This window comes from Electrona antarctica (genome assembly GCF_951216825.1).
Source record: "Electrona antarctica genome assembly, chromosome: 21".
NCBI classification, from domain to species: domain Eukaryota; kingdom Metazoa; phylum Chordata; class Actinopteri; order Myctophiformes; family Myctophidae; genus Electrona; species Electrona antarctica.
Genome location: NC_136802.1, coordinates 19,588,327 through 19,600,596, shown reverse-complemented (window position 1 = coordinate 19,600,596; position 12,270 = coordinate 19,588,327). Strand labels below are relative to the sequence as shown.

Genomic DNA, 12,270 nt, shown 5'->3' with positions numbered 1-12,270 from the left:
GGGCTGGGAGTCGCTGTTCATTCCGTCGACTAAGACGAAAAATGTTCGTCAACTACCTTTTTTCACTGATGAAAGTGAAATAAAAACTATGTTATGATCACTACAACTAAGACTAATATATTGACAAATTTGTCAACAAATTTAAAACTAGACTCAAATGTTAGGGAGGGAGTAGCACGCTGGGCAAGACCTACCATGTAGACGCTATGGTTTTTTGGTTGCAGGATTTTGGCGGAAGTACCGCTCAAGGAAATTACGTTGGTGCTTTACAAATCAGTTTACATTCTCCGTGAATGAAACAACTGTTGTGATTGGTCTGAAAAATATCGGATCCGGGGGAAATACGTCTGACGGATGTTCCGGACCGACACTTCCACCGATAGCGTCTCTGCCTTAGGTTGTGACCAGGCTTTTCTCTTCGCAGATGAGTAAGCCTGGGACCTAAGAGACAAGTTTGGTTGCGCTCGGGACCACACAACGTTGTGAACTAGATCTGCAGTTTCTGCGACTTTGGGAAATTGTTTATTTTAATTAAAATAAAATGTTTGAATAACTGTTGCACACATAAAAGAAGCATCGGGTGTCTTTTCTGTGTTTGAAACAATGGAAGCACAACTATCAGAGAGAAGAGGAGGAGGTCAAACACAAAGAAGAAGGGTGAATATTTCAAATGAAATGACCGCTACAGAGGATGGTCAGCTTGTGCATTGCAAACCCAACTTTAGACTTTAGAGTTAGATTTAACTGTGACCTTCTGTTATCTGGACCTGCAGAGATGACAATGGGTAAGTAACCACTTCTGTCAAATGTAATCTTACGAAATATGCTCTCTACTAGCATTACATGCATGTTTGAGAAACACTGCTGTAAATGGTAGCCTACTGTATATAATTTTAACCACTAAGGGGAGGCAAAGCCCACACCAAATTGTAATGGTCTAGACAACGGAAAACGCAAATTACAGTCATTGAACACAACATATAATATTCATGTTCTATCACCAACTGACAGTGCTCTAAAGCAGGGGCTCTCAACCCGTGGGTCACGACCCCTCAGGGGGTCGCCAACTTATTTTGGGGGGTCCCCAAATTATTTAAAAAAAGAGCCAGCCAAAAACGTTGAGAACCCCTGCTCTAAAGCACAACCATGTCTGGATCAATCAAGTCTACCAGGTTCCATCAGAGCAAAGTTTTGCACATAAGTTTAGCAAATATAGCAAAAATAACTCATCTACAAGCTTGGCTATTTATGCTATGAATACTGGTGTGAGGTATTTTGACCTGCCATTGGTGTGCCTTGGGCAAACAAAACTACTTAAGTAGGCTATACTGTAATTGTATCACAATCATCTTAACCACTTTAAATGTGGGCATTTAGCAGACGCTCTTAATCCAGAGCTATTTACAGTAAACAGGGTAAACATGAGGTTTATACTGTATGTTGGTCATTCAGAAATCTCACATCGCATCACTTTGTGCTGCGCTGCAAGCCTGTACTGTACATCTGCTATTTTTAAAAATATTTGAAAAGAATATCGAAAATGTTTACGTTTTTAAAAACACAAATCTTCCCTTCTGGGGGTCCCAGCTGGCACAACATTTTCAGATGGGGGGGTCCGTGTCCGTGTCCGTGATCAATTTGGGGGTCCTTATTGCCAAGAAAAGATTTGAGAACTACTGGTGTGCACATTGTCTGCCTGTAAGTAACACTGTCACGTTCTCTTCTCCAGAGAGGGCTTGAACTTGGTGTCGGCGTGACCCAGCAGGAGGGATTCAATCTCTGCAAAACCACACGGCGGGGAAGAAACATGATTGGCCACGGTTCAGATGTTGATGTGGAAACGGCTCTGGTCCAATCAGGAGCAGAGGCAGGATGATGCCGAGTAATGTAGATTGTTCCGTAACAAATAAAGATATACTTGGTTGCGTTCTTGTATTGTGCATTTATTTTCAGGTTGTGTTTTGTCATCAGGGACATTGCGGTATGAATTGCCAAAAAAACTTTGTAGTGATGTGGCGGTAACAGATTTAAGTTTGAGGTGTGTGTGTGCGTGTGTGCGTGTGTGCGTGTGTGCGTGTGTGTGCGTGCGTGCGTGTGCGTGTGTGTGTGTGTGTGTGTGTGTGTGTGTGTGTGTGTGTGTGTGTGTGTGTGTGTGTGTGTGTGTGTGTGTGTGTGTGTGTGTGTGTGTGTGTGTGTGTGTGTGTGTGTGTGTGTGTGTGTGTGTGTGTGTGTGTGTGTGTGTGTGTGTGTGTGTGTGTGTGTTTGCGCGCGTGTGCGTGCACGTGTGTGTGTGCGTGCGTGCACATTACGGTGAAAATGTCGGCTAGCTCACAACCCGTCGCATTCTGAGCTTGTAGATCGGCTACTTTCGGGCGAGGGGTTTTGGTGTATGTAGACTCGAGAGCAGTGGTTCTCAATGCTTTCTGGATCAATTAAGGCCCACTTGAAAACCTCTAGCCTAAAGTGTTTGTGGCCCACACATCTGATCTGACCACTTAACACGGCAGCCGACAAGACGTTCGTTCATTTCAATGATCAATCAATCGATTGTGTTTCAGCTTGGAAGAAGGAGGGAAATGTGGCGTGGCCCTGGGGGTCTATTCACAATCATGTATTAACGGTACCTCTATGGCTGTCGCTCTCATGCTGCTACCAATTTGTGCAAGATTGTGTGTATACCTAAGAAAAAGATACGTGATTGACAAAGGTTAACTATACGCCGCTGCAGGGACGTGCAGAGAATGTTATAGAGGCAGTAAGACTGAAATTCAGTAAAATGGCACGTTTGGCAAAAGCTTGCCGATCAGCTATTTTCGGGGCGTAACCGCGCACTCTTCTGCTACTGAAGATGCCGCGTACAACATGCAATTCTACAAAGAGGACAAATTATTTTCCAATGTTGTGTTCAAGTTCAGGAGTGTCCGGAAAAAAGGCAATTCTCCTGCTATGAATGCTGCCTTCGGGTATGGCATGGAAAGGAGAGAATTGGCATTTCTTTCACCATAGTAAATTCTGCATTCATGGTCTGGAGAGAGCAGTTTTGTACAGATGGATGTCTACAGTATGTGTGCACGTGCCTGATGCCACTGTTCCTGTGTGTGTGTGTGTGTGTGTGTGTGTGTGTGTGTGTGTGTGTGTGTGTGTGTGTGTGTGTGTGTGTGTGTGTGTGTGTGTGTGTGTGTGTGTGTGTGTGTGTGTGTGTGTGTGTGTGTGTGTGTGTGTGTGTGTGTGTGTGTGTTGTGCACAGTGTCTGAGTCGGAGCACTGCGGTGGAGCTGGTCAACAGCAGCAAAGTCCTCCAGGCTGAGACGACGGTGCTGCTGGACGGACAGCTACTGGTACGCCACAACTACATTCTCACTTCTTTATGTCGTCGCTGTCACCGGGCAGAAACCTCTCATCACCCCGTGTTTAAGTTTAATTTAATTTTGTAAATTAACACATTTTGTGCCCAAGACGTCTGTGGACGTCTTTGGTATTACCGCACGGGCAGAGCCCAAGACGTCTGTGGACGTCTTTGAAAAAAAATATATATATATATATATATATATATATTTTTATTTTATTTTTTTCAATAAAAAAAAATCAAAACAATGATTTTTTTTTTAATACGTGGTGCCAAAGTTTGTGTTTTCGCCATTGAGAATGCATTTGGCGTTTAAATTAAATAACTCCGAAACTATAAAACATTTCAAAGTAAAAAGTTCCAGCATGTGTCTCCACAGTCAGCTGAATTATAAAAAATGTGAATGGATTTTCTAGGTAAAAGTGATTTTTGGGCAGTTTTGCGTGGGCTCTACACCTACTTACTTGATCATGCTACACACAAAAGCATAAAAAGTAGCAGATGCAAGTGGATGCAGGTGGTGGCACAGCTTAACTACAATTATTCTAACAGCTAGCAGCAAAAAAAGAGTTACATTTCTGTACATGTCTCTGTGTGTCTCTCTCTCTCTCTCTCCCCCGCCCCTTCCAGCTGGACTCGCCTGAGGAGGAGGAGCTCCAGTCCACCTTAAACAGCCTGAGCGCTGAGCTGCACAAGCTGGACGACATCCACTGGATCTGTCCCATCATGCAGTGCTCCGAGGAGGTGGGTGTTAATGACTCCCATGGGTGAACGCTGTATTTTAGATCAGGGGTCTTCAACAGGGGGTCCGTGACTGACCCCTAGGGTGTCCTCAGAGTTACTACAGGGGTGGGGGGGGGGGGGGGGGGGGCACCTTGCAACCGTGTCGCATACAAAAATAAAATCCATCTACAAGCTCACACAGGCATGCAACACATGTGTGCAACAAAGTGTAAATCAGCCTTCAGTCTTTTCTCTTGCTACAGCCAGGAAGTCATACTGTACAATACATGTTCATATAGGATATAATGGCAACAAATCCTTCCTTCTGAGTGTGCGGGTTTATGCTTCTTTTTCTGATGTCACTTTCCACTTTCCAACCCAGCACCAAGTGATGTGCGTATTCTATTAGTTTTTGAACAAATCCTTCTATGACACAGATAGCTGGATGCTTTCTCATTACGTTTAAGTGTGTCTGCGAAGCTAAATCTCACCTCTTTTTCATGTGTGTCTTCGTTTGGATTAGTGTTAAATTGTGCTCATCTCTTGTGCGTTAAGGACAAGAGATGAGCAACCATGAGCACAATGAATTTACATGAGTCATAATGATAAAAAAAACACTGAAAAGAAAATGTCTTTGGAGAAGAAACAGGCATTTCTTGTCCATCATCCATCTCTCTCTCTCTCTCTCTCTCTCTCTCTCTCTCTCCCCCCCCCCCACCCCCCCCCCCCCCCCCCACACACACACACCTCTCTCTAGGACACGGTGAGGGTCGGCGCTAAAGGCAGCAGCAGTATGAAGATGAAGATGATTCCCAAAGTGAGGAAGGACAAAGATCGTCTTCACAAGCAGAGGTCCAATAGTTCTCTGTCAGGTATGCTATATAGGACAGGTGGACGCTCCCCTGAAAAACTAAAAACGTATACATACAGGAAAAGTAGGAAAGACAATTCCCGGTAAAATGCAGGCATTTCCTAAACAGACCTGTAAATGTACAGTACATTTCACTGGCATGGTTTTATGTACGTAAAATGAGAACAGAAAAGTGATTGGCCGGAATGTGATGATTAGGACGCCCCTCACTTCACTCAGGTGTGATGTTTGAGGGGCGCTAGCCCCTCCTATGTCCTTGATGGTTTGTGCACACACAAACATTGTGTTAACACAAACATTAAATGCCATTGGCAATGAATGGCCAGGTTTGAGTGTTTGTGTAAACACAAACATTGAAGACGAAGGTGTGACACGGGTGTGATTTTTTTTTATAATGCCTTGCTGCCATGTTGGAAATCTGCTACTTTTGAATCCTGAAAAGCAACACTTTTGGAGATATGTGGTTTCCACCCGACAGAGACGATATGCATAATTGCACTCCTTTGTATACGCGCCCAACATGTTACTTGCATTGTTGTAGCATTCATTGTTCCTTGCGATTTTCAACATCAATAACCCATCTATTCCAATACTGGCGAAACAGCGCGAAACAAGGATTTGCCTTTTGTTGACTGGTAATTGGAACAAATTCCAAGAAGCTCTGCTCAATGGCCCTCTCTCTCTCTCTCTTTGACCATCAGGGAAACGTGCCCTCTCTGTCATGAACTGAAATGTAGTATTTATGTTGAAAGAATTCCCCTCTCACCCCTCGTTGGCCCAAATTCTGCAGTGTGTGTGTGTGCGCACCACAAGTGCCCTTTTCACATTTCCGGCCCTGCCCTTCCAAATCCCTGTGCACGTCCCTGCCCCTCCAAATCCCTGTGCACGTCCCTGCCCCTCCAAATCCCTGTGCACATCCCTGCTTGGCATCCTATAGTTTGTGTAGTTTCAATCTACAGAATCTTTGATATTATACTGTTGAGACTGATGTTCTTGGTCCTAGATTACTATTTCTATGCTTGATGTATTACCTTGTGTTTTCCTTGCTTACTGTAAATCGCTCTGGATTAAGAGTTCTCTCTCTGTGTGTGTGTCTCTCTCTCTCTCTCTCTCTCTCTCTCTCTCTCTCTCTCTCTCTCTCTCTCTCTCCCCCCCCCCCAGGAGCATGGGATATCAAGGGAGGTGTGGGCGAGACGGATTCTTCGGGTAATTAGACGCCTGGACGAGGTGCTTTTAAAGTCAAACCATGGCCTGTTGCCACAGGTCAGGGAGGGGGGTAAATGCGCCTCGTGTTCCTCCCCTCTCTCTCTAAACAGGAAGGACAGTGGCTTGACATTAAGAGGTGCGAGGAAAGAGAAAAGGAGCGAGTGAACATGGATCCTCCAGCCTTCCACTATCTTTACTACTCGGCTTTGCTTTGCATCGCATCACCGTCGGGAGTTTGTCGGTTCTGTTTAACCTGCTCGACCAACCAGGAAAAAGGGGGGCGTGGCTCACTGTCAGCAGCTAGTGAGCAGCCAATCAAAAGCGGCAGAGGGGGTGGAGTCGCAGCTGTAGGGCGTTGACGGCCTGCCTCTGCTAGCGACATTTTGTTTGTAGACGACGTATTGTGTTTTTTAACGTGGTGCTCTCTGTTTGCATGACGAACGCAGCCATGTTTTCGTTTTTATTTAATTTTTTTATAGCATGTACGAGCCATGATGACTTCTCGGAGTCATTTCAATTCTCATGTTGGTTTTTATCCTCCTTCAGAGACTCATAAACAAGCCTTCTCGGAACTTCTTAGCTTTTTCTTGAAACGTGACATTATTTATTTCTCCGTCGCATCGCCACGAGAACACGGACAAACGAACAAGCTGAACTTCATAGTATTTATCGTCTTAATTGAACTGAAAGAATTATTGATGTTGCAAAACAAAACAAAACAAAAAACGTATTGGATCATATTTGAGGAATGTACTCGTTGTGGACTTGTATTATTACCCTGTGAATAACGATGATAGTAATGAATTACTTGAGGTTCTGTTGTGGTTGGTTCTATGAAGTGCGGTTGTCTTGGTGTCGTATGAGGCTTCACAGTACAGCAACCGGACCAGGAGGACGAGGCATTATAAATGGACCCATCCACAAAACCTCTCTGCTGAATGCATATTATATCGTCGCTGCTTGTCGGGCAGAAACCTCTTATCCCCGTATTTTAACTTTTTTTGTGTTTTCTTCGTAAATTAACACACAACTTGTAAATACTGCAGCGTCACACGTGCAAAAGTAGCAGATCTGCAAGCTCGAAAGGCGGCGCGAAGCAACGCGTTGTGAGCTTGTTGATCTGCTACTCTTTGAATTTGAATCCTGAAAGGTAACAGTTTTAGACATATATTATGAGGTTTCTACCTCACCGACAGAGACGATAATGTGTGTGTGTGTGTGTGTGTGTGTGTGTGTGTGTGTGTGTGTGTGTGTGTGTGTGTGTGTGTGTGTGTGTGTGTGTGTGTGTGTGTGTGTGTGTGTGTGTGTGTGTGTGTGTGTGTGTGTGTGTGTGTGTGTGTGTGTGTGTGTGTATATTATATAGTAAACCTATGATTGTACTGCTGCATAATGTTTGAAGAGCTCTATTTCAAAACACTGTATGAAAAACACAATATACTATATATTTTTTTTTGGAAGTACCATAATTTAAGTCCATATTGACAGTCAGTTTTGTCTTTGTTTTGTTAACCCAAACTACAACTGCTGCAGTTCCACCCTTCAAAAACAATAATACCATATTTTGTGTGCAGTCAATCGTTTTTGTAACTATAGCGTTTCTTTGGATTACTGTAATAGTGGATCTCAACTTAACTTATTATTACTTATAATTAGGTACATATTGCATCTTTATAATGCACTGACTCAGAGCCAGACAGGTTGTTTTATTATTTCGTATGGCTCTTATGCAACTCTTCAGGCCTGTTTCATGCACATGGATGAAAACATGGTCTCACATTGCAATCTGTTCTCTTTAAGTTTTTTTTTTTTCAGTTTGTGGAACTGCTCCGTCCTTGCAACTTAAAAAAAGAAAAGGGCGGGGGGGAAGAACTCCTCGGCCCCTGTGCATTTAAATATCAAAGCTGTCCTGGGTGTCCTTGCATGTGATCCATACTTAGCATTTCTCTGCCTCACAGCGCTTGGTGAAGTCGCTGAACCTTTAGGTATGTGTGCGGCCTGAGTCTACGGAGAAATTCTGCTGTGTTTTGTTTTAGCCTGCTGGCTGCTTTAGGCGTATCAAAGATGGGTGGGGGTTTAAGTGCTGCAGGTGGTGTAAAGTTTCTGCCCACCACTGGGCTGACTCCGGCCCAATGCGTTCCAGCATTGGGCCTCTTTCTTACTTCCGTTACAGGTGTTACCAATGATAGTAATAAGGCTCTGTAAAGTGGTCCTCCAGCAGGCTATAGAACAAACACAAATTAATTATTTGCCAACAATACACAGCAATTAAGATCCGGCCGGGTCCATATTTAGTTTTAGACTCCTAAAGTTAAATTAACACTGAGGATGTTCTCATTTGTCATTGTCAGTGGACAGACCGACCTAGGATCAGATAATTGGATGATTGTAATTTCAATTGGTTGAATAAGCTTTTTAATGTAATTACAGGTGGTTTTCGGTATGACAAAAGCAGCCCGATTTTAACATGAAATCTTAAGAGGCGACTGCCGACTTCTCCCTGCGTTTCACAGAAATGGCCGTTAAAAGTAACACGATTAGGAACGACCAACGTTGGCCCTGCTGCGATTTCTGTTCCAAGATGGGTCTGATAAAGGATGCGTCCGTGAGTAAAGACTTTTCAGTCTTAAGTTTGAACAAGGTCATTTCTGTGCATGCATTTTCATGTCAAAGGGTTAGTCCAGGCTTAACCAGAGGTCTACTGACCATGCGACCATTAATCCGATTGAGGAAGCAAGATGAGTCAAACCCAGAATCAGAACAGATGGTACAGATCAAGTACTAGGGAAAACATGTTTTGTTTTTAATTCCAATTTTGGGGCTGGGATTGCTGATACAGTGGAATATGCAAAGGCAGATATATCCTTTGATTAAGCATCATATTGTCTCTCAAAACATTACCAAAGCAAAAGTGGAACAAAACAATGTAGGCTACACTTAAATGGGAACCAAGACATGTGTAAACTGAGCTGTGTTGCACTGGAGAAATAACCATCTTACAAAACCACAAGAATTGTGTATATTCGCTGTCAGATATAGTACATCCGCACTGTCGGTATCATCAGAATGTAACTGAGATGGAGGGGTCATGGTCAGTGGTTCTTCTGTTGAGGTCTTTATTATGAACTAACTCTTCATGAGGTGCATCTGTTGCTGTGAGGCATTGTAGATATTGAGCTCTGCTAGAGGATTGTGTTTGTGTATCCATAGTGTGCCAGCGATGTTCTACTTTACACCTTGTTAGAGGCTTTAGTGGTGTTGTGCCAAGTGTGTTCCGAGCTCGGTGGGTTTTCACACTTTACAAGGACTTTAGCGCTTTTGTGAGTGAGTGTCTGCGCTTTGGGGCAGTGAAATTACTAAAGCGTTACATTGCGCGCGCGTGCGTGCGTGCGTGTGTGTGTGTGTGTGTGTGTGTGTGTGTGTGTCCGAGTGAGTGTACAAAGGTATGACAGAGCGAGAAACAGAATGTGTGGGCTTAAATGCGCTGCAGAACATGGGAAACTTTAGATAGACCTGGTGGGTGTAGTGTACGTACGTCATACATTTCAAAGTTTACTGTATCTTGCCTTGCACTTTACAAAGAAGCAAACTTTACGGGGAAATGGTTGAAACAAGATCTGTGCTTGTGTGTGTACATTATATCAAGACTGAGTGTGTGTGTTTTTTATTTTATTGATTGGATGACAAAATATTCCTCCTATTTATGGCAACTGTATACGGACAAAAGTGTGTTGATGAAAAAAATAGTAATATATCTAACCAAATGTAAAAGAATGTTGAAGTATATATAAATATATACATACATACAGATGTTTATTAATTCAGGGGTGGTGAAGTTACAGTTACATTGCTATTTACTCCCATAAAAGCGTCTGACATCGTCATTATACAACTGTAATTAACATCATGCTTCACTGCTGCACCGTTGTCATTGGCCTGTGACTTCATGTTTATGACTTTGTTTGATAAAGGTATATTTATCATTTTAACATCCAAGGACTGTTTCTTACATACTGTTGTTTACAAACACATTGTTTACAATTATGTTGGCTATGTTGTAGCATCTTGTAAAAGTGCTATACACATTGTTTTCTTTTAAAATGGCGCATACACTGCCCCTCCCCCCACAAAAATGACTTAATTTCTTACACACACCATGAAGCCTTGAATTCATGCTGTTTTATTTTTTTATTTATTTTTTGACGCATTCCTAAGCCAATAATTCAATGCTTCATGGGGTACGTGTGTAATTGATAAAATAAATAAGTATTTTGGGGGGGGCGAGCTACTCCTTTTAACCCTTTTAACCAGGAAATCATCTGTGTTATTTTAGATTTAAACAAGCCCTACAAGCTCACAGCGCGTCACTTCGTGCCACGTATGCTGCGAGCTTGTACATCTGCTATATTTAACAAAAAAAAAAAAAAATCTTGAAAATGTTCGTTTTGAATTACAAAAAAAGTGTCTTTAGAAGGCATTTGCAGAATCGGCCTCAGGTCTTAAAACTCTATCCATGCCCCCCCTGCTGGCGCTTTATTTGTCATTACCTGCCACGCTTTAAGGGCGGCGTCTTTAAGGGGTCCGGAACCATCGAAATTGAGGCACTTGCACACACGGAAGCATATCAGTGGTGCACCCTACATCTGTGTGTTCCGAGTGGAATAGTAAGAGAGTGGCGACACTAGCGTTGACTCCCATTGTAACAATGGAATGCGGAAGTGCTCATTCTATCTCAATGGGATAGTTCCAATGTTTGGAACTATAGCCCATAGGCACCCGCTTTGCGGCGAGATCAAAGCGTGTCGCCAATCTCTTACTATTCCACTTGGTGTGTGTTGTGATCAGAACAGCTGGGCCGGATGCGGGTTGTGCTTATAACCACGCCCCCGGGCAAGTTAGGTTTACTGAGGTTAAGGTTAGGTTTATGGTATTTAAGTCAAGCTCAAACTGCAGAAATGTCACCATGTGTGCCCAGCACTCACTATTCCATTGTGAAACCGTGTGCAAATAATCTTCTGACTTCTCAACGTGCCCTCAACCCCCCCCCCCCCCCCATCCAAAACAGCCTATTTATTGAGATTGTGCGCAATGCCGAAACGCCAGACTTGATGTTGCACGACTCTGTACGTTGCAAAGTGTTTTTATCGTATTATATGATGTGCGGTGTGTATCAAAGACCAAGTCAGTGCAACTTGCTGGAGATTAAAAATGATTTATTGGAAGTGTCATATGTGTTGTGTGTTGATTTGGTTCATAAAATACAATAATTGAAAGGTTCATGCAGTATTCATGCAGTATTAATCAACAATCAATAAACGATTAGACAGAGACGAGGAGACGTATCGGATTGAGATCAAGACACTATTTATAAAATGACATTCTGTCTGTAACGAGACCATAACATCATTCTGTAAAAATTACCAATTTTTTCTTACTGTACATCTCCAACACAAAAGATAAATGAATGGGTGCATTGCATTACATTTCACTGGAGTATATTATGTTCTATGTAGAATATTTAAAGTATGTGTCTCCAAGTATATGATAGAAGGTGCGTGAGCTGAGCATTATGTTCCCACGCCCACTCCTCATCGCTAAAGTCCTTTAAGATCTGCTTCCCATTTTGCCTTTGTAGACAGAGGGCTCCATTTTCGTCACCGCTAAACCCATTATCCCTAAACTTCTTTCAAAATAGTCTTGCAAGACCTTTACCGTCATTTAAAGTTTGGGCACATTCTTTAACTCTCTTATTGAGATTCATCGTCATAGCTTTTCTTGTGAGTTCGGAGTATGCGGCTTCTTTGTCACATCAGAAACATGTTTGACTTTTAATGCTGGTTCTACTCAGCTTGGTCTGGCATTCCACTGGCTGAGCACTCTCTGCTTTTCGTTTTGTGATTATCACTCTCTCCAGTTTGGTGTTGTTGAACATAATGCGTCAACTTTCGTGATATTGCGCCTTAGACTCCTCAGAGTATCTTCAATGCCACCACCAGGGGAATATTAATTAGTGTGGTTGCCCTAACAGGGCAACCAGACTATTGTAATTGTAACACTTTATTTTACTGGAGTAAGACTTTTTTTGAAACGCTACTCTTCCCACAGTTTTGACTGTACGCACTTGAGCC

At 42.9% G+C, this 12,270-nt stretch overlaps 1 protein-coding gene across 1 annotated transcript in view; it reads left to right on the top strand.

Moving 5' to 3' along the window:
• LOC306913597 (diacylglycerol kinase delta) overlaps positions 1-10,133 on the top strand; it is a 112,684-nt gene extending 102,551 nt beyond the window's left edge. Inside the window, exons 29-32 of the mRNA XM_079490358.1 lie at positions 3,248-3,337; positions 3,976-4,089; positions 4,826-4,940; positions 6,101-10,133. Coding sequence (XP_079346484.1) covers positions 3,248-3,337; positions 3,976-4,089; positions 4,826-4,940; positions 6,101-6,153 — 372 coding nt within the window. The 3' untranslated portion in view covers positions 6,154-10,133. The remainder of the gene's footprint in view (positions 1-3,247; positions 3,338-3,975; positions 4,090-4,825; positions 4,941-6,100) is intronic.
• Positions 10,134-12,270: the final 2,137 nt, after the last annotated feature.